This window comes from Diabrotica undecimpunctata, chromosome 3 (genome assembly GCF_040954645.1).
Source record: "Diabrotica undecimpunctata isolate CICGRU chromosome 3, icDiaUnde3, whole genome shotgun sequence".
Classification (NCBI taxonomy): Eukaryota; Metazoa; Arthropoda; class Insecta; order Coleoptera; family Chrysomelidae; genus Diabrotica; species Diabrotica undecimpunctata.
The window spans coordinates 13163492-13184778 of NC_092805.1; the positions used below are offsets into that span (position 1 = coordinate 13163492).

General features: G+C 33.7%; 1 protein-coding gene across 1 annotated transcript in view; it reads right to left on the bottom strand.

Moving 5' to 3' along the window:
- LOC140436452 (uncharacterized) overlaps nucleotides 1-21287 on the bottom strand; it is a 508405-nt gene that overhangs the window by 320078 nt on the left and 167040 nt on the right. The window contains exons 4-5 of the mRNA XM_072525289.1: nucleotides 16326-16692; nucleotides 9831-10045 (exon numbers count right to left, since the gene is read on the bottom strand). Coding sequence (XP_072381390.1) covers nucleotides 9831-10045; nucleotides 16326-16692 — 582 coding nt within the window. The remainder of the gene's footprint in view (nucleotides 1-9830; nucleotides 10046-16325; nucleotides 16693-21287) is intronic.

Consider the following 21287-nt stretch of genomic DNA (forward strand, 5'->3'; position numbering starts at 1 on the left):
ATTGGCGATTTTCAGGTCAGCCAGAGCAGTCCCTCACGGGCTCTCCGAGAGCTTAGTGCTCTCGGGGCTCTGCTTCCTGCATTTATTTTCCATACTCTGTAGCTGAGAATTGTTTCAACTTAACTTGGTGTTTTATTTCGACGAAGAAATTGTCATGTAAGAAATATCTTGCCTTTTTCAAGGCAAGACACTGAAGATAAATATTTTCCAAGTCCATAACCCGAAAATGGACTTAAGTAGAGGAGCTCTCAACAGTATATTCGGAGCCCTCTACAGAGCACCCGGGGATATCAGAAGGTGGTTAGACCCTTATTTGTTTCCCGAGGTGACATGACGCCCGACAACGTGGTTAAAATCCGAACCCACGACCCAGCTCGAATTCACAGAAGGCAACACACCATTGACTTCAACATAGGTTGAAGTCAAGAGAAGAATGGGGAGAACCATGTAGTGTTAGAAATCAATACTCTAACACTCCGACATCGAGGCCTTCTGCAGACCTGACGACTTCGACGTGCAGACACCTTTGACGAGCCAGACTTATTCCAAGTTAGAAGCCCCAGATGCCGATGGAAGTCCCGGAGTAGACCCAGTCATCGCCCCCCTACCGAAAGTGATTGGACGACCACGTAGGCTTCGGCACACTGGTACTCTACGAAACCCCGTCGGATATGGCAGATGGGATCCGGACGACCGAGAAGAGGACGAGCCCGTTGGAGGAGTTGACACACCGACCGAGGATGGACCTGTAGGAGCTTAAGATGCCGTCATCACCACCGATCTCCCCCTGTAAGTAGTGCAGTGTTTACTTGTATTTTATGCATATTTTCTTGTGTATTTTCACATTTGTATTTTTTAATCAATAAATATTTTTCCCAGCCGCAGAGTCTCCCGCTTTCAGAGGAGGGGGGACGGCATGACAGTGTTATGGACAATTTTATGTTTAATTTTATGTTTACGACATTCTGCGATTGTTGGATAGCCCAAATTTGATAAAATTCCCTTGAAGATGCTCTAGGAGGCGAAAGTACTTGGGCAAGATTTAATTAATAAAACTGTGCTCGATATCTCCCTTTCATTTTATCAAAGTTCATTTATTTGAGCATTCGAAAGCATTATTATGCATTATTGAGCATTCGAAGTAGCGCAAACTAAAGTGCATTGTAAATGTAACTTTGTAACCTATTGGATTAAAAATACCGAAAACCGGTTTTTGGAAAAACCGGTTTTTTTGGCCGGTTATAACCGCCAGGTTAAACCGTAAGCAAAAAAAAACCGGTATAACCGAAAACCGGTGTTTTGTCAAAAACCGCCATCCCTATTCCCAAGACAGGAAAGATTTGTTTTCACGTTCAGAGCGTCTGTGAATAGTCGTCTCTGATGATCCCTATTATGGTGAAATACGTATAAGCGGATATATAGACGCACTATACGTGAAATCAAATCTTAACTGTTTTTTCCTATTATATATATATATATATATATATATATATATATATATATATATATATATATATTTCTTATCGTTTTACTTATATCTGGAATCGCTACTTTTACAGTTATTTTCATATTGTCTTATCAAGATACCTCTATATAGAATAATAAAAAATATCTGCCAAAACATGATACATCGATAAAGTCATTGTTCAGAGTAGAATTTAATCATACCTTAATTTAAAGAACATGCAATGTATATACAAAAATTTCATTTATATGTAATAAAAATTTAGAGACCAAAATTAAAAAAAATTGTAATGAAATTCCAAACTTTTATTTTTAATCTCCTAAATGGCTAATAATATATTTTGGCATAATAACCATGTTATTTTAAGTACCTCGAATGTAAATCATTGTTTATTGAAAATATTGAATAATTTGTCCGACAATGACAGATCGAGTTTTCAATGATTTTGATTTAAATTTATACGCATTTAGCATAAGAATACATTTCCATCGAAATCTGCATGGGACTGACAGATTGACTCGTATGAGATTTAACGTAGAATGCTTGTACATGGAAATTTCGGAATTTATCTCTTCCCAACAAATAATTTTAATAGGGATTTATGTTATGGTAAAGCTTTATAAAGAGTTTACACGTTGACGAATTTAGCACGACAACAAATTTATAGGAAGTGTAGTACAAATATACAAATCGTTGTCATATACAGGGTGGTGCTTATTTAATTGTATTTATATATTTAGTTGATTTTTCACAACATTATAGGATTATGATTTTTTGTTTTCTCTTAGCTCAATATACATAAGTTAATTTGAAAATTTTTTCATTTAAGAATTTTAGGATGTTCATCTATTCTTATGTTATTATTGTTTAAATAACTTTTAAGAGTCAAAACTTAATAGAAACTGATCAAATTCTTACTTTCTTATAGGGAATCTTATTAAAAAATATATTTAAATGATAAAAATACTACCAGTGGAAGTATCTTCGGCCTGGCGAAAAAACTTGGATAAGTCATTTTAGGAAACTTTAAAACGCCTTCAAAGTGTTTGTATTTAAAATATTGTATCTCATTTAAAATAATTACTAAACGGTAAACAAATTAATGAAGACTATTTCTAATTACTTCTTCTTTTTACAAAATGCTGTCTATCATAGTATTGCAAAAGAATTTTTCACAATTATATCAACAACCTTTAAAATATATTTTCTGCATTAAATACATTCTTTAGTTTTCCGTTATTATTAAATTGTAGTATTGTAAACAAATGAGGAGTCAGGGGAAAAACAAGTCCACAAAAACAGTTTTCATGAAAATCAAAAACCTCTCAGTTCCATTAAGAACCGTTGATCAACTAGAGGCACAAGTAGCATTCATCATCATCCAGCCCCATTTTTACATCCATTGTTGGATATAGGCATCCTCCAAACGTCTCCAGTTCTCTCTATCTCTAGCTGCTGCAATCCAGTTTGTTTCTATTCTCCTTAGGTCGTCGGTCCATCGAGTGGGTGGTCTGCCTCGACTTCGCTTGTCGGCTCTTGGTCTCCACTCCAATAATCTCTTCGTCCATCTTCCGTCTTTCATTCTAGCAGCATGTCCAGCCCACCTCCACTTTTGTTTATTGATTCGCAGTATAATATCGTCTACGCCAGTTCGTCGGCGTATCTCCTCATTTCTCACGCGATCTTTCAAGGTCAGGCCCAGCATTGATCTCTCCATTCGCCTTTGTGTTACCCTCAGTTTCTCGGCAGTAGCTTTCGTTAAAGTTAGGGTCTCTGCTCCGTAGGTCAAGACTGGTAAGATGCATTGGTTAAATGCCTTCCTTTTCAGGTGAATTGGGGTATTTGTTTTAAAAATGTCTCTCATCCTTCCATATGCCGCCCATCCCAACGTGATTTGTCTATTTAGCTCGCAGGTTTGGTTGTCTCTGGTTATTCTAATTTCATGACCCAAGTATGTGTATTTATCGATTAATTCTACCTTGTTGTTATTGATCTGTATCTCTTCGCTGGGAACCATATTGATCATCATTTTGGTTTTCTCGAAATTTATCTCCAGCCCAGTTTCTTATAGTATGTCATTCAGTTCTTGGAGCATGTCTTTAATCTCTCCCAGATTATCTGACAAAAGCACGATATCGTCCGCAAAACGTAGATGGTTTGATCTTTCTCCATCGATGGATACTCCTTTCTGTTGCCATGTTAATCTTTTAAATGCATACTCAAGAACGGTAATGAACAGCTTTGCTGACATGGTATCACCTTGCCTGACTCCCCTTTTTATCTTTATTTTATTAGTTGCTAAATGTAGACTTATGGTTGTTGTGGCATTTTCATATATATTTTTAACTATATTACAATATCTGTGGTCGACCCTGCAATCTTGTAGTGCTCTTAAGATGGACGGTAGGTCCACTGTATCAAACGCCCTTTTAAAGTCTACAAATATCAATACCAAGGGACGGTTATATTCGTTAGTTTTTTCTATCAGGGTTTTTAGGCAATGCAGGTGATCGTTTGTGCCGTAATTATAGAGTAAGATCCCAGAGCGATCAGACATAACTTATTTTCACACAGATGAAACCTTAGAGTCTGAGTAGCGTCTCATGTGCTTTGAATACCTGCGTATTTATGAAACTGGCTGAGTGACACCTGGACAGATACCAGGTGAGAAAGGTAACTAAAAATAAAAGCTATTTACATAACTGATTTTTATACATATTTTGTTGAATATTATTTTGAAAATACTGTAATAAGTGTCAGACACTTGTCATGGACCAGAACTTTTGTCAGACGCTTTAAAGTTCCACTAAAATTAAATGAACTTTACTTACTTTTACTTGTCTGATTTTTAAATAGAGATGCAAAAATATTTAATCGGATCGAAAACAGTAAGTATTCTTGTTGAATTTTTTACTCTCTGGCTCATGCGCACAGCACTCTCGCGCTCATACTTCTGGTTAACTAATTTTTGTGTTTGAGGGATGTTTGGTCATTTTAATTTGTCTGACTGATTAAATATAACTTTATTATAGTTCCATTAATAACATACTTAAAAATCAGACATGTAAAAGTAAGTAAAGTTCATTTAATTTTAGTGGAACTTTAATGCGTCTGAAAAAAGTTCTGGTCCATGACAAGTGTCTGACACTTATTACAGTATTTTTAAAATAATATTCTACAAAATATGTATAAAAATCAGTTATGTAAATTTAAGTTAAATAGCTCTTATTTTTAGTTACCTTCCTCACCTGGTACCTGCCCAGGTGTCACTCAGCAAGTTTCACAAATACGCAGGTATTCAAAGCACACGAGACGCTACTCAGACTCTAAGGTTTCATCTGTGTGAAAATAAGTTATGTCTGATCGCTCTGGGATCTTGGACTATTAGGGCGGAAACCGGCTTGTTCCCGAGGTTGGTAAAAATCCAGCTTTGTCTCTAATCTGTTCGTTATTATTCGGGTGTATAAATTATAAAGATGGTTAAGGAGAAGTAGCATTACTCAATAAAAATGTAAAACAAGCTGCTTGGAACAACAGCACGAACAGTGTCGAAAGAATAAAGGGAAATAACTACCCGAAAGAAATCAGAGAAATGATAACCAAAAAAAGAAAACTGAGACGCAAGTGGCATCAGTCTAAAGCACCAGTTGACAAAACTAGATTAAATAATGCCACACAAAAATTAAAAAGAGAAATTCAAAAAATTAAAAATAAATCGGTAAGCATCTACCTAAGTAAACTATCAAATGATAGCGCTACTGATTACTTATTGTGGAAGGCTACCATACGATTAAAAAGGTCAATCTTACAGAATCCACCAATTAGAAATACTAATGGTAGCTAGACAAGAAGCAATATACAAAAGTCCAACAGGTTTGCTGACCACCTAAAAATACTTTTCAACCAAACGAAGAACAAGAAATAATTAACTGGGAGCTCCCTGATCAAGATAAAATGGAGATTATCCCTGTAACTACAAAAGAAGTATATTTGGAAATAAAAAAATATATAAATTATAAAAGCTATAATAAAATTAACAGATCTTATAAACGCTTCCTTTAGACTAAGGTATGTACCAAAGATATGGAAGGTGGCAGACATAATGACACTAAAATGTTATAATGACACTAAAACCAGGAAAACCTCAATAAGAAGGTAAAAGAAGTAATAAGTTAGACTTACTCACAATCAATTTAATTTAACTATCCAGACGGCCGGCTTCGCTTTCTGCAATATGCAATATGAGAAAAAAAAACTCATTGTCTCCAAGTAAGAGATGTAGTGCATTCAAGTCCCCCTTTTTTAAATTTAATGTTTGTTTCGTCCCCCTTTTAAGTGTTTTCTGTGTCTTAAATTGTCCTTAATATTTAATTTTAAATACTTGACTTTACAATCATTTGCCATATATAACAATAGAACTTTATCAAAGAAATTTGATAATTACAAGATGAAAGAATTGCACACCCACACCCACACAATTGTACATCTAATCTCATTCATTGTCTTACAACTGTCATCATAAAATAAAATCTCAATAAATAAAACACATCTCATAAATATATCTCTAGAATAAATATAAATAACTTTTAAATAACTCAATGGTATAGAACATTACTTTCATCTAACAAACAATCACATTATACCTATCTCTAATTCATTGGATAAAATCTGTTTCTTCAAGAACTTCCCCGTTTACTGTCAAACAATTACAATAGCAGACTTAAGTTCTCCATTCAACAATACAGGATAGTTTGAACCATGTTCTTTCAACCATCAATTAATAGAGTACCGGTATCATTTATTTAACTTTGTATCGAGAACTGAAGATGCTTTGCATATTGTAGAAAGCGAAAGCGGTCGTCTGGATAGTTAAGTTAATTTGATTGTGAGTAAGTCTAATTTATTATTTCTTTTACCTTTTGAAATGGACTCACACAAGCAACACATTCATAATCTCAATAAGAAGCTCCTTACAGCTATGGGGCTGTACAAAAGAAAGTAACATCCAAATTATACAACGATATCAAAATAAATTATTAAGGAACATCGTAACACGGCCTGTTTTTCTTCTTTTTTTAGCAGCGGTCCCCACATCTACATCACTACAATCGATACCACTACTTTTCATTTTAATCAGTATCTACTGACAACTTTATTAGTGATTAAATAAAATCAACTGGCAAACTAGAACACACCAACAAAGTCGCTACACTAGACTAGAAGAGAATCACAGAAATGCTGCACCCGATCGGACCTGTTGAGACAGAGAGGAGGCGCCTTCGGACCCTGACGGTTATTCCCTCGCAGAAGGGATAGTTCTTCACCAGTACACTGTTTTATTATTTTTACTTCGTACCATTTATAAGTAATATTTATTCATTACTAGAAAACTTCGTCATCTCAATTTCGTCCAAAAGTGGATTTTGATTGTTTTTCCCTCCTCCTCAAATATAGTCTTTAATGTTTCTTTACAGAAACAAGTAAAATTGTTGGCTCATGTGGCAAAACTTAAAATTGTAAATTCCAATGTATGTAAAGTTTGTCAAAAAGAAGCAGATTTAAACCACATTTGTTTTGAATGCACAAAATATATACACCAAACTGACGAATTAATAAAAAAATTAATGAAACATGAAACAGAGTGGAGCCCGATAGGAAGAAGAAAGAGAGGCAGACCCCGAAGATCTTTCAGAGATGAAGTGGACGAAGCAATGAGTAGAAGAAACCTACAGGAAGGAGACTGGCTAAACAGGAAAAATTGGAGAAAGCGGTTGAGTGAAGGAATACAGTGAAAACTGTGGAAATCCTTGTATACAGGGTGGTCCTTAAGTAATTGTACAAAAAGAAACAGTAGATTCTACACTTTAAAATATTACGATTTAAGCCAAATTGCTTTAATAAAATGTTGATACTAAGAAAGATACAGGGTGTTAAAATGCAAAATTAAAATTTTATTTTTCGCTATAACTTTCATGTTTGTAAACATTTATGTATAAAAATTTACAAATGGGTACTTTTAAATATGAGAAACTATAATTTAATGCACACTTTGATGTAACTGATAGAGGGCTCCACTTATGCCACATATGTTGTATAAATTTGCACTTAACTTTTTTACTCTTTAAGTTACCTATATTTGGGATACAAAATATTAAAGATACATTATTTTAACAAAAAAAAGATATACTTGTTAATAACTTCAAAACTCAACAGTTTTCGAGATAATCGCATTTTAAAAATCAGCTGCATAATTCTGATCTAAGGCAATTACTCCAGGCAACGAAGAAAAAATAGACAAAAACATTAATACTTCTGAATTTTGGTATAAATACCTTTGACTAAAGTTAATAGTTAACGAAATATTAAATAAAATAAATATATATCAGCAGGATAATTAATAATAGGATTTGACAAAATAACAGAATAATAGGATTTTACATCAAACATTTTACGTTTTATGTTAAATTAAAGTCATAATCAAAACATTTTGTTTACAAACCAAATTAAGAAATAGTTAAACTAAATAACAAAAATTTTTGTCAAAGTAAGTGTTCAATATGTCCACCATTTTCTTTAATTCATTTGTCAATATATTACATATAAGATCGTCTCATATTAAATAACATCATTGGTTCTAAAGCAACTGCTGCAGTATTTATTTCTTCCCATAGTTGATTGCGAATGTTTATGACACACGTTGTTTTAATGCGCCCCATACACCAAAATCAAGCGGATTAAATTCGAGGCTACGTGGTGGCTATAATGTATAATGGATGAATATATCGATGACATTACTTATTTATATGATTACGTTACAGCTTACGAGTAACTATAATTACATCTCGAACGAATGGACTATTATGATTTACTAACGAACTAATATTATGCTGAACTAAATTGCCTGTGTGTTTACTATATTTATAACAATATGGGTTATTAGTTCAACGATAAATGTTTTTGTAAAAATGCTGAGTCTTTTAGGTTAGATTTGTAGCAAAAATATTATGAAACAGGACACATATGTGTTATTCAATACCTGTGCTCTAGTTTCTATTTGTCTTAATAAAATTGGGTAAACAATTTACGTAATGACCAATAAGTATTCTTTTCGGATGTTTTATGAATTAAATAATTATAACAATATCTCATCACATTCCCAAGGAATGTGACTACCACGACCAATCCAACGTTCAGAAAAGTTGTATTTAAGTATGTTCTAACTGTCTTCTCACTAGAATGTGGTTGTGTACCATCTTGCATAAACCACATATTTTGGGTTTTTAGCATTTTACATTAGAGATAAAGTAATACAACACAATTATAAAAACTTAAGAAGCGATAGCAAAGGGACATTGTAAACATGATGACGGCCAACGTCTGAATACGGACACGGCACCTAAAGAAGAAGATGACATATCTTTTCTCCAATAAGACATTTAGCACATATAACAAAGCATTTTGTGATGTTACATTATCATCTTTGAGTTGTTTTAATAAGAATAAACTATGAATTATGCTTATCTACAGATATTCAGTGCTTTACCGCACAAATATCAAACTAAGAACTATTGTGCAGCCGACTTATAAAATGCATTTATCTTGAAAACGGTTGAATTTTCAGGTTACTAACAAGTATGCCTTTTCTTTGTAAAAATAATGTATCTTTAATATTTTTTAACACAAACAGAGCTAACTTAAAGAGCAAAAAAGTTAAGCGCAAATTTATGTCACACATATTGCATATGTGGCGCCCTCTATTAGTTACATTAAAATAAGTATAAAATTATAATTTATCCTACTCAAAAGCATTTGACTGTAGATTTTGTCCAAAAATATATACAAACGTAAAAGTTATAGCGAAAAATAAAATTTTAAATTTTCACTTTAACACCCTGTATCTTTTTTAATATTAACATTTTATTAAAGCAAGTTGGCTTAAATCGTAATATTTTAAAGTGCAGAATCTACGATTTCTGTTTGTACAATTACTTACGGACCACCCTGTATATATATGAAACATAAAATCCTTCCACCCTATAACATTTGTTACCTTTTGTCATTAAATAAAATTGTATATAAATACCTAACAGAATTTATTTCGAAAAGTAACCTCAATTTGTAAGCTCAGTTAAAATAGTAACTTTTGTTTTATCCCATTTGGTTTAAACCTACTACATGACCCAGTCTAGTTTATGTTTTAATATTTTAAGTACAGTTGTTTCATATGGTCTAATCTAAAATAGTTGATGATGTATGTCCAATTTTATTTAAATAACTAGAAATTTGTCCAAAAATATACCTCATTTAGTTTAAATTTAATTATCTTGCGTAATTTTTGTAACAAATTAACAACCAAAAATCTTACCTTGCATACTCGCTAATAAAACTGATCTCTCTGCCATTATTCTTCCAGCAACCATTATTCTGTCCATTCAAAAGATTATCTAACATCCATTCCGGGCTTTGGTTTAACACCTGCTTTAAAGTATACACCAATAACCGCACAGCACCTTTAACCAAATGTCTATCTACTTTAACCGGTAGTGGTTTAACACTAAGTAGTCCGGGCGGGAGTTGATCCTAAAAAATACCAAGATTAATACAGGTGTTGCGGTTTGGCAATTGTATATAAATAGTAATAAATATCAAATGAAAATTATTCCCAAGTCGCAACTAGTCACCTCATCTAGCGCCGATTAGAAGCTGAAAGTACGAATCAAATTGGAGGAATACACAATAATTGCTTAAGAAAAGTAACATTGGCGCTAATAGTCTCCTCTATCTATATTTTCGATATGTAGTCACCCGGAGATTAACTCAAATCAAGTAAAGGCTATAGCGGGATAAGATGGTCGAAATTGCACCATGCTCGATTCAGTTTTGGGTCTGGCAATTCGAAAGCACATAACTAAAAACCCACTTAGGGTTAAAAAAAGATATTTTTTAAAAAAAGATTTTTTTTAGACGCTGTATTTCTGCAAACAATCTGAAAAAAATTCATGAAAGCGTATTTTAATAATACAAAACTGCCTGATTTTTTTGAGATTTTTAGCTTAAAAATTGAGCCCAGGAAAAATATTTGAAATTTTCAGTGATATTTTAGGTTATGTCGGAAATTTTTAGCCAAAATAAAACAATGGTTTTTATGGGTTTTTTCCCGTTCTTTCGAATGGCATAGGTATTATTTTCATTTTCAACGTGGAAAATGCCTAAAAATCGAAAAAACTGCTTTGGCATTTTTCTGAAGTTTTTGACTCATAACCTCAACAACATACACCTAAGTTAATAATAATTCATATTTTTATATGTATTCTTACCTTTACAATCAAAATAAGCTATTAAAACTATTTTTTTTTTTTTCAGTATGCTCCAAAAACCGAACAACCCCGTTTTTTCGACGTTGTTTTTAAGCTTTCACTATAAAACCTCTAAATTCAGTGTCCAATTGAATGGTAATTTATATTTTTACATGTATCTTTCCCCCTACAATCAAAATTAGCTATTAAAAGCATTTAGTGTTTTATCTCACAAGATTTCCAAAAACCGAAAAACCTCGTTCTCTCCATGTTTTTACTACATAACCTCAAAAGACTCTGAAAAATGAATCGTGAATTAGAATGCACTTGTACACTCAAAAGTTGTGGAATTTTAAGCTAGCGAATATATCTATATACGTGATATTATATCACAATGTACATGCATTTATACACAGGCGCATATCTATATAGTTCCATGACTTTTGAGATCTTTGTTATATACATTCATAAGCTCGTACTACGCTCGTCCATGCCCTACTCTTCCGCTTAGATACAAGAGCATTATACCCATGCTTATATCATTATTCTTTTATTTTATATTTTATATTTACTTAACTGTTCTGGCGTTCATGTCTTAGCCCTACATCCCGCATATCCAGGGAGCCTGATTGTAACAGAAAACATGGCGTTGATAGTTGCGCCGCACGGTAGTTGATATTACGCAGCGCACCTACCAAATTTATAAATGTTACATTGAGTATAAGCCAGAATCTATTGGCTACAATGCAATTTTACGTCACTCGTCCGATTGTACTAATGGATTGAGAACTGTTGGATCCTGCTCACATGTTGCTGCTATTATATTATTTAAGCAATGCTAGTTACAAATCGGACATTATTAGACCAGCTTAATTTCTTTCAGAAATATTTGGTGAAACGGAGATTGATCCGGTAATCGACGAGGATAGTGAGGAAGATTAACCACCACTTTAATAAATCAATTTTATTTGTAAACAGGCAAAGAATAAAAAATAAAACTTCACCAAATTTACTCTACATTTTATTAGTAATAATAAAAAATTTGTCTAATCATCAGAAAATTTTGAAGTACAGGAGAAAAAATAAATAAATAAATAAAACGGAAAATTCTAAAAAAATAATGATAAGAAAAGTAAACTGAAATATAAAAATAGTCCTAATAACAAGTGTTTCCACCTCTACTACGTATAACAGCCTCACATCGTTGGCCCATACTTAAAATTAATTGTGGTATTTCATGTTGGTCTAGTTCTCTCCAAATCTGGATCAGCCTCTCTCCCACTTCCTGTTGTTTGGTTGGATGGGTGCCGCTCTTAATCACCTACCAAGGATATCCTAGAGATTTTCAATCGGATTTAAATCCGAACTATGTGCTGGCCATTCCATAGTGTTAATTTCTACCTCTTCTAGATAATTTCTGACGATCTGTGCAGCGTGAGGTCTGGCATTATCTTGCATTAGTAAGAAATTTTCACCGATATAAGAAGCGAGTGGTACTACATGTTGCTCCAGGATCTCCAATATATACCTTTCAGCTGTAACAGTTCCATTTTGTATGACCACTAGGTCTGGTCCGTACGTGCGGTCAAAGAAATACCACCTCACGCTATAACGGATCCTCCACCAAAAAATGTGCTGTGTGAGAAGTTGTACTGAGCATATCGTTCGTTGGGTCGTCGCAACACACGAACACGTCTCTCGTTATTGTACAAACAAAATCGGGATTCATCAGTAAATAGCACTCGTTCCCAGTCAGCCTCTAACCAATTAACGTGTTCGCTGGCAAAACGTAGTCTCCACCTTCGATTCTCTGCCGTTAATAGAGGACCTCGGGCGGCAATCCTAGGTGTTAAGTTGTATTCCCTAAGTTACTGGCGAACAGTTTCAGTACTGATTTGTATAGCATGCACGTCTCGAAGCTGAATTTGTAGACTTCGATGTATTACAAAACGTTGACAAATAGCAGAAATTCTTAAAAATCGATCTTGAATAGGGGTAGTTACCCGGTTTCAGCCTTGCCTTGGTCTGCGAGTATGATCCCTGTTTTGAGGAGTCTTTCTAACACCCGTGAGACGGATGTGTGGGACACATTAAACCGACAACCAATTCTTCGGTAACTCCAACCTTCTTCCGACAGTATCACTGCTTGGGCACATTCATCTTGGGTTAAATTACGCTTCATAATAAACACAATTAACAATAATCAACAATTAAACAGTAGCCAAATAAAATTCGTGAACACTTGAAAATTAGTATATTTATAGAATTAGTACATTTTTTGCTTATTTTTGTTTTGTTGCAAAAAAAACTATAGCGATAAAACACAATCAATAAATATAGAGTGTACGAATAGCATATACAAGGGGCTTGCAAAATATAACTTTATAATGAAAATTTTTATTAACGCTAATAAAATATTTTAATATTTCAAAGTGGTGCGTTAATTTCTTGGAGAAGTGTATAAAAATATGAATTATAATTTAGGTGTATGTTGTTGAGGTTATGAGTCAAAAACTCAGAAAAATGCCAAAAAAGCAGTTTTTTCGATTTTTAGGCATTTTCCACGTTGAAAATGTTCCATGTTTAAAACATTGTTTTAAAGTTGGCCAAAAATTTCCGACATAACCTAAAATATCACTGAAAATTTCAAATATTTCTTGGCAGTTTAAAAAAAATTTCTTGGCAAAAAAATTAGGCAGTTTTGTATTATTAAAATATGCTTTCATGAATTTTTTTAGATTTTTTGCAGAAATACAGCGCCAAAAAAAAAAGTCTTTTTTTAAAAAACACTTTTTTCCTATAGCGGACCCCCATAGACACCTAGGGACTTGAAAATTTAACTGAGTGAGTTTTTAATTATGTCCTTTCGAATGGCCAGACCCAAAATTAAATCGAGCATGGTGCAATTTTGACCATCTTATCCCGCTATAGCCTTTACTTGTATAACGCTCTTGTACACATTATTTGTTACAAATTTATATTGCATGTACTGAAATATATTTATTCGTTTGTCGCGTACTGGACATTTTAAACGTCTAAGAACATTTAACGTTTTGTTAGACATTTATATTATCCTATATCCAGACATATACAAGACTTTCAAGATGAAATAGAAGATGTAGATCAAGTAAATGATGACATAAAGAAAGCTCTAAAAGAAACGGAAAAGGAGTGCCGCCCGACCGTTCGGACTCATAAAGAAAAACTAAGCCAAAGTACCAAAGAGCTAAAGGTGAAAGAAGACAGCTGACGAAAAAAATACGGCTCCAACTATACAACGATGAAGAAATTAAATAGAGATAATCCGAGAGACCGGTGGATAATAAGATATCCACCGGTCAATCCGAAATGACGTAAAAGAAATAATACAAGAGAAATAACTTCAATAATTTAAGAAAAAAAGTTTTGAGGCAAAATAAAAACAACATGGCAACAAAAATATGTAAAAAACAAAAAATAAAGATAGCAAATATTTACTGATAGAACCAAAATCCTTGAGGTTGTCGAGTTCTTTTATCTCGAAATGTATTATCTTATGTTTGTATTTATTATCACCAATTCTATTTCATGTATCTTTATTATTAATTGTATTAATTATTTGTATGTATACAGTATGATGCAAATGTATGGAATAAATTCATTATTTCAGAAAGAGACGACTTTTAAAAAAAATCTTAAACAACGTTAATTTTAATTTTTGAGTGACCATCAACTGACATAATATGTGTTGTACATTACGTCATCCGTTTCGACGTAATGACGTAATCGACGATTTTTTTAAATACAAACCGAGGGCACGCGACAGCTCATTTAAAAGGTCTCCCTATCGTCATTGCAACGATGTTATCACTTGGATATTTATTTCTACAGGGTTCACTAAAATTATGAACTTTGTCAAGTAACATGGAATTGCAATAAATATTCATTCACTGAACAAAAATACACTAAGGAAAGCCACTGGGAATAAAACAAAATATGGTTTTTAATTACTCAATTACTCAATCAACAGTGAGTAAAATTGAGAAAAAAAATTAGAGAAACGGGCCATGTTAAAGATCTTCCCAGAAGTGGTAAAAAATCAATATCCGAAGCCAAGAAATTGGACGTTGTACTGGCGTTTCAACACAATCCCCATACCAGTTCTAGGCAGGTCCCACTGGATAATAATGTCCACCAATCAACTGTTGTAAGAGTGCTAAAAAAGAGAAGTGGCATCCATAGAAAGTACATCTGGTCCAGGAGCTATTAGAAGATGACTTTAATAGAAGTATCGAATTCTGCGAAACCATTATGGAAAAATGTAACAGAGGTCAGGGTTTCATACAAAAGGTACTTTTTTCTGATAAATCGTCTTTTATGCTGAACGGTCACGTAAATCGCCAGACATATCGATACTGGGCAAGTGAAAATCCACATTGGATGGAAGAGTATAGGACACAATATCCCGACAAGGTGAATGTTTGAGACGGCATTATAACAATCGAATTGTATGGCCATATTTTTTTTAGGAGAATTTAACTGCCCCTCGTTATCAAGAATTTCTTCAGGACTATCTGTTGCCACAGCTGAATCAGCTATTTCCAAATAGAAATAATTTGTGGTACCAACATGACGGGACTCCCCCACACTACGGCGTTGAGGTACGAAATTATCTTAATAACGTTTTCCCAGGTAGGTGGATAGGTAGAAGGGGGTCCATTTAATGGCCACCGAGGGCTCCAGATTTTACTCCGTTAGACTTTTATTTGTGGGAATATTTAAAGAGCAGACGGTATCAAAATCGACCGAATAATGTAGAAGAGTTAAAGGAGCGCGTGGCCTCGGTTAATATTTAAAAAAATCGTCGATTACGTCATTACGCCGACAATGATGACGTAATGTCTAACACATATATAGCATGGCAATTTAAAAATTAAAATAGACGTGTTTTAGGATTTTTTTTAAAAGTCGTCTGTTTCTGAAATAATGAATTTATTCCATACATTTGCATCATACTGTATGTATTGCAGATACTAATTTCATTATTAATTAAATATGTATTTAATTACTGATTTTATTTTTGAATTGCCTACGTTAATTTTTAAATTGTTTCCAATATAATTCATATACTTGTCTTATTGCATTTTGTATACCATTAGTTGTTATCAAACGCAATCAAAGCAATCGATTTTTCAAAAAATGTATATCAAAATTTTCCATCAATGTTAGGAATTGAGTGTATGTTAGGAAAACCTCTACTAGAACAAACTTTGGTGAATATAAATCATTGGATGTATTGATGAGACATACCAATTTCCTTAATATTGATATCTTAAATGTTTTTAAGACATTTTGACTTTGCAGGCAAATATTCTGGGTAGTGGTCTAACATTGCTAAAATAATTACATACTCAAGTGAAGTTTCTTCACGCTCATTAGATAATGGGCTTTATAAAGCACATCAAATATGATAATAACAAAATTAAATAATAGTAACTTAATAAAGCACCAACAGACAAACAAAAAACGAGCAAGGATGGTATCATTGTTGACACGTTTTGTGAATGAATAAAATTGAAACTTACCCCAAGACTTCGCGTTGTTTGAGGATTTAAGTGATCCCTTGGAAATTTAGAACTTTCTACGCCATAGTTTTGGTTATTTAATAAAAGGAACTGATCGTTTCTTAATAAATAATTTACGTTCACATCGTTTATATCGTTTTCTACACTACGTTTAAGACGGTCCTCTTTATCTCTGTCTCTATCGTCGTCCGTTATTGTTGTCGCATTTTTGATCGTGATAATGGCGGCCGTGTCTATCCAAATCCAAACGAAATGCCCGTCCATCATGTTGAGACGTTTCGCGTCTTCGAGAATACGAATACAGCTGGCGCGATCGCTTAGCAGGATTACTACACCTCTAGTGGATCTCGAAATATCAGCTAATTTTCTGGAAAAAAAAAATACATAACTCAGTATTCGAATTTTTAAAAATAAATAAATATGAATATATTTAGCATCCACATAAAATCACAGTAAATTTGTTTTTTTAACATAAGTGATGGACATAAATCACCAAGAGATGTACAGATCGACCATTATATCAGTGCGGATCAAACTTTAGGCAGATGCGCATGGCCTGGACAAAAATAGAAGTTTTGCTAGTTTTGATTAATTGATCTGTCGCTTAATTTATTAATAATGTTGACTGCTGATGAACTACTTAAACTGTATAACTTGACTAAATATTTTTATTTTAATTTATTACAACAAAAACTTATTGTCCAATTAATCAAAGACAATATTCCAAATAAACAACACGGAATTTATAAAATTCCTTTGAAAATGAAAATTCCATTTTCGTTCGCAATTCCAATTTAATTTCAGCTCTAGCTTAACACCATCTTCATACAGGTCACAATATTGATTTTGAACACTCCAGAACCATAGCCTTCATGCACTTCTACAAACCAAGAATGATCCGAGAAACCATAGAAATTAAAAAAAGGCCAAATTGTATCAATAAAAGAGATGACTGCATACGGTTACTTTCGACATGGAGATCTCTCATAAAGAATCCTCCGCGCCAAACCTCACGCCAACCTCCACCCAAACCAAGTCACCATCGACGGTATAAATGAACCGTCCTCTGTTTCCACCAGCAGTAATGCGTTGGTTAATGATCTGTGTAGTAGTGTCTAGAAGCTCGGGAAACTGAGACCTCAGAAACCCTGAAGAAGACATCATATGTCGGTCAGATAGCCAAGCGGGCCAGGCGGCCGATTCTCATTCGCTTCACACACCCTACATATATCATTCCCCGACAATATTTTAGAATACAGATAAAGAAGGCCAGAGCTGCATTCTTTAAGATGAAGAAACTGTTATGTGAAAACAATACTACTTTAAGTCTGAAAATTAGATTAGTGAGATGTTATGTGTTCTTTACTCTTTTGTATGGTGTCGAAGGTTGGACTTTGATGGATACACTTCTCAAGAAACTGGAAGCCTTTGAAATCTGGGTGTATCGGAGAATCCTACGAATAAGTTGGGTGGATAGAGTTCGTAACGAAGTTGTTTTGCATCGGATGGGAAAAGTTACGGAAGTCGTCAAAACAGTTAAAAATCACAAACTTGAATATTTTGGCCATGTTATGCACCACTCAGAGAGATGTAATATACTCTATTTAATAATACAAGGCAAGGTAGACGGAAGAAGAGGGCCAGGTCGAAGAAGAACGTCATGGCTTAGAAACCTGAGAGAGTGAAGAAGAAGAGTGAGAAATTACTATAGCCAATTTGATAACCAACGCTCGATAATCGAGCTCGGCATATGAAGAAGAACGAAGACAATATTTTGATCGTTTTTTCTTTGTCTCTATGTGAAATTCTTCTACTCCTAATATTTTTATTCTTTATTTACATTAGTACTGTAGTCTAAAACACATCAAAAACATGCAATTTCAGGGATATAAATCAGGAATGAATGAGACTTGTTTTATTTAATAGAGGGCGAGATCAAAATGTCCCTTGTCATTTTTGCCTCTTTGAATTCGTTGAGATTTCAGAGCTATGATATTTTAAAATTGCAAAACACGTTTTTTATTCTCAAATATTGAATACGGTAATGTAGAGTTTTCAAATTTTAACTTTTTGGAAGTTTTTAATTGTATAACACATATATCTCGTATAGATATAGCTGTTTATGAAATACTTTTAAATGGCCGATTTGGAACTTGCTCCAACGTTCATTCAAATTTTCATATGGCATAAAGAGATGCCTCGTTTAAGATACAAACGTTTATAAAAATTGCTACCGCTATAATGCATTTAATCCTCTTCGCAATCCAAAAGGATAATTTACCAGATTACGTCCTTGGCGAAACACTGTAATAGGATTTGCGCACGAACTAACTTTTATACTTTTTGTTTCCGGACTAGCAACTGTGTTGGTGTATTATGCAACATAGAAGCAGAAAGAAAGCGCTTTTAAAGAGTGATTCATATTTTAAAAATATAAAAATATATAGTTTAAAATTCACTAGATATTGTAGAAAATAAAAATGTATGGTGTTATACATTTAACTGTATATGTATTATACATATACAGTTAAACTATATATATAAATATAATTATAATGTACAGGGTTACACAATTGAATTGATAATGACAGCTACGTCAATGTTGGCCTTATAACACTTTAGTATGTTTATAATCCGTCAAAAGCATTTGCATTTAAATTTTATACATACAACAAAAGTTATTTGCAATGAAATTTAATCGTAATAGTGTGATTGCGTTGTATTTGGCTGTAAAATCACAACCAGCTAAAGTTTGTCAGCTCAAACATCTCAAAGTGAATAAAATGTTTGTGTATCGCACCATAACTCATTATAATGATACTGGTAGCATTGCCAAATGCTATGGTGGTGGATGAAACAAAACAGCAACATTACCTGAAATTAAATGGCCAAAGAACTGAAAATATCCCAGCTAAGTATGAAACGAACATTGAAGAAGGAGCTCAAGGTCAAACCTTAGAAGTTCCAAAAAGCACACAATCTTACACCAAAGCAAGAAAATTTCGGCTTGAAAGAGCAAAGGAGTTGTTACGCCTGCGCGAACGTGGCGAATTTCCGAACATAGTGTTCTCTGATGAGAAAAATTTTCTTATTGAGCAGTTCATGAACTCTTAAAATGATCGTGTTTACTTGACCGAACGCACCTACAAAAGTTTGAGCTTACGAACGGCCACCTGAAGTAATTTACTATCTCAAGTAATGGTATGGGCAGCTGTAACCGCCGATGGACGCTCTCCAATCGTTTTTATTGAATCTGGTGTTAAAGTCAATGCAACATATTATCGGGAAAATATTTTAGAAGCTGCTTTAGAGCCATGGGCACGCAAACATTTCGTTTTTAAACCATGGACGTTCCAACAAGACTCGGCACCGTCTCATAAAGCTAGTGTGAATCAAGAATGGTTAAAAAACCATGTTCCACACTTTATTTCATCCACACAATGGCTTTCGAATTTGCCAGACGCAAATCCGATGGACTATTCCATCTGGTCCATTTTGACTAAAAAATATGCCAGTATGGATGCGCTGAAGAAAGCAATTATACGTGAATGGACCAAAATACCGGAAGATCACATTCGTGCAGCATGCAACTCGTTTTTAGATTGTTTGAAGGCCATAGTTAAGGCAAAAGGTGGCTACATCGTGCTAAAGTGACTAATTTTGAAATTTTGATTATTTCCACACATGTTTGTCATTTGAGTCAATAAAAAATAATTTCACAAAAAAAATTATGGTCGTTTGAATAGGTAACAGTTCAATTGAGTAATCCTGTAAAAAATATTTGGTGTATCAATTTGGTCGGCTGTTACGGTAAGTACTGTTACCTTAAAAATATTTAAAATAGGTACTGTTTCTCATCACAGTTGGCTTTAATTGATTAAGTAGAACATTTTTTTAATACTTGATTTGGCTGCAAACCTTGGTGAGATGTTTATTTTTTATGTCCACAATTATCCCAAAAAAATATGTACAAGAGGTACATAAAGACAAAATTTTGGGTAAATTGCGTTCGGGTCACCAATTACCCATAATTACTATTATACTAGTTCTAGTAGTAGTTCTAGTACTACAGGCCTAGATATTAACCTCGCGAAAACAAAGTACCTATCTACAAGTGAAGAAGACATAGAAGATCTACAGATTGATGACAACGTAACACTTAAAGGAAAGGATAAATTCAAATACCTGGGGTTTATAATTACGAAAAAGGCAACAACAGAGGAAGAAATTACACAAAGATTAGGACAAACAAGAACAGCAATCCGACAACTTAACTCAGTATGGTGGGATAGACACCTAAATATGAAGACAAAAACGCAGATTTATAAAACATTAGTGCGAAGTATTATGACATATGGGGCTGAAAATTGGATCATAAACAAGAAAAATAGCAGTAAGATAGTAGCAACAGAGATGGAATGCCTGCGAAGATGCTGCAGAGTAACAAGAATGGATAGGAGAAGTAATGACGCAATAAAGCAAAGAACATCAATAGAAACAGACATATTAACATATATAGAACAAAAAAGACTAAAGTGGTATGGACATGTAAGAAGACCTAGCGACAGCAGATGGATAAAGAGAATAACCGAATGGAGCCCCATAGGAAGGAGGAAAAGAGGACGACCCCGAAAATCCTGGAGGAACGAAGTAGACGACGCCATGAGTAAGAGAGGACTAAACGATGGAGAATGGAACAACAGAGAGAGATGGAAACGGTTGATCAAGGGAAGGAAGTGAATACTGTAGAATCCCTAAATATATATATATATATATATATATATATATATATATATATATATACTATTATACAGAGACTTGGTTTGTAGTTGGTACTCATTTTTTTCGTTACAGGTTGCAATATGGTAAGAAAATATATTAAAAAAAGACTAGAGAAAACCTACACCGCAGAAAACGTAAAAGCTGTCGTAAACGACGTCAAAAACCACAACCGTTCTTATC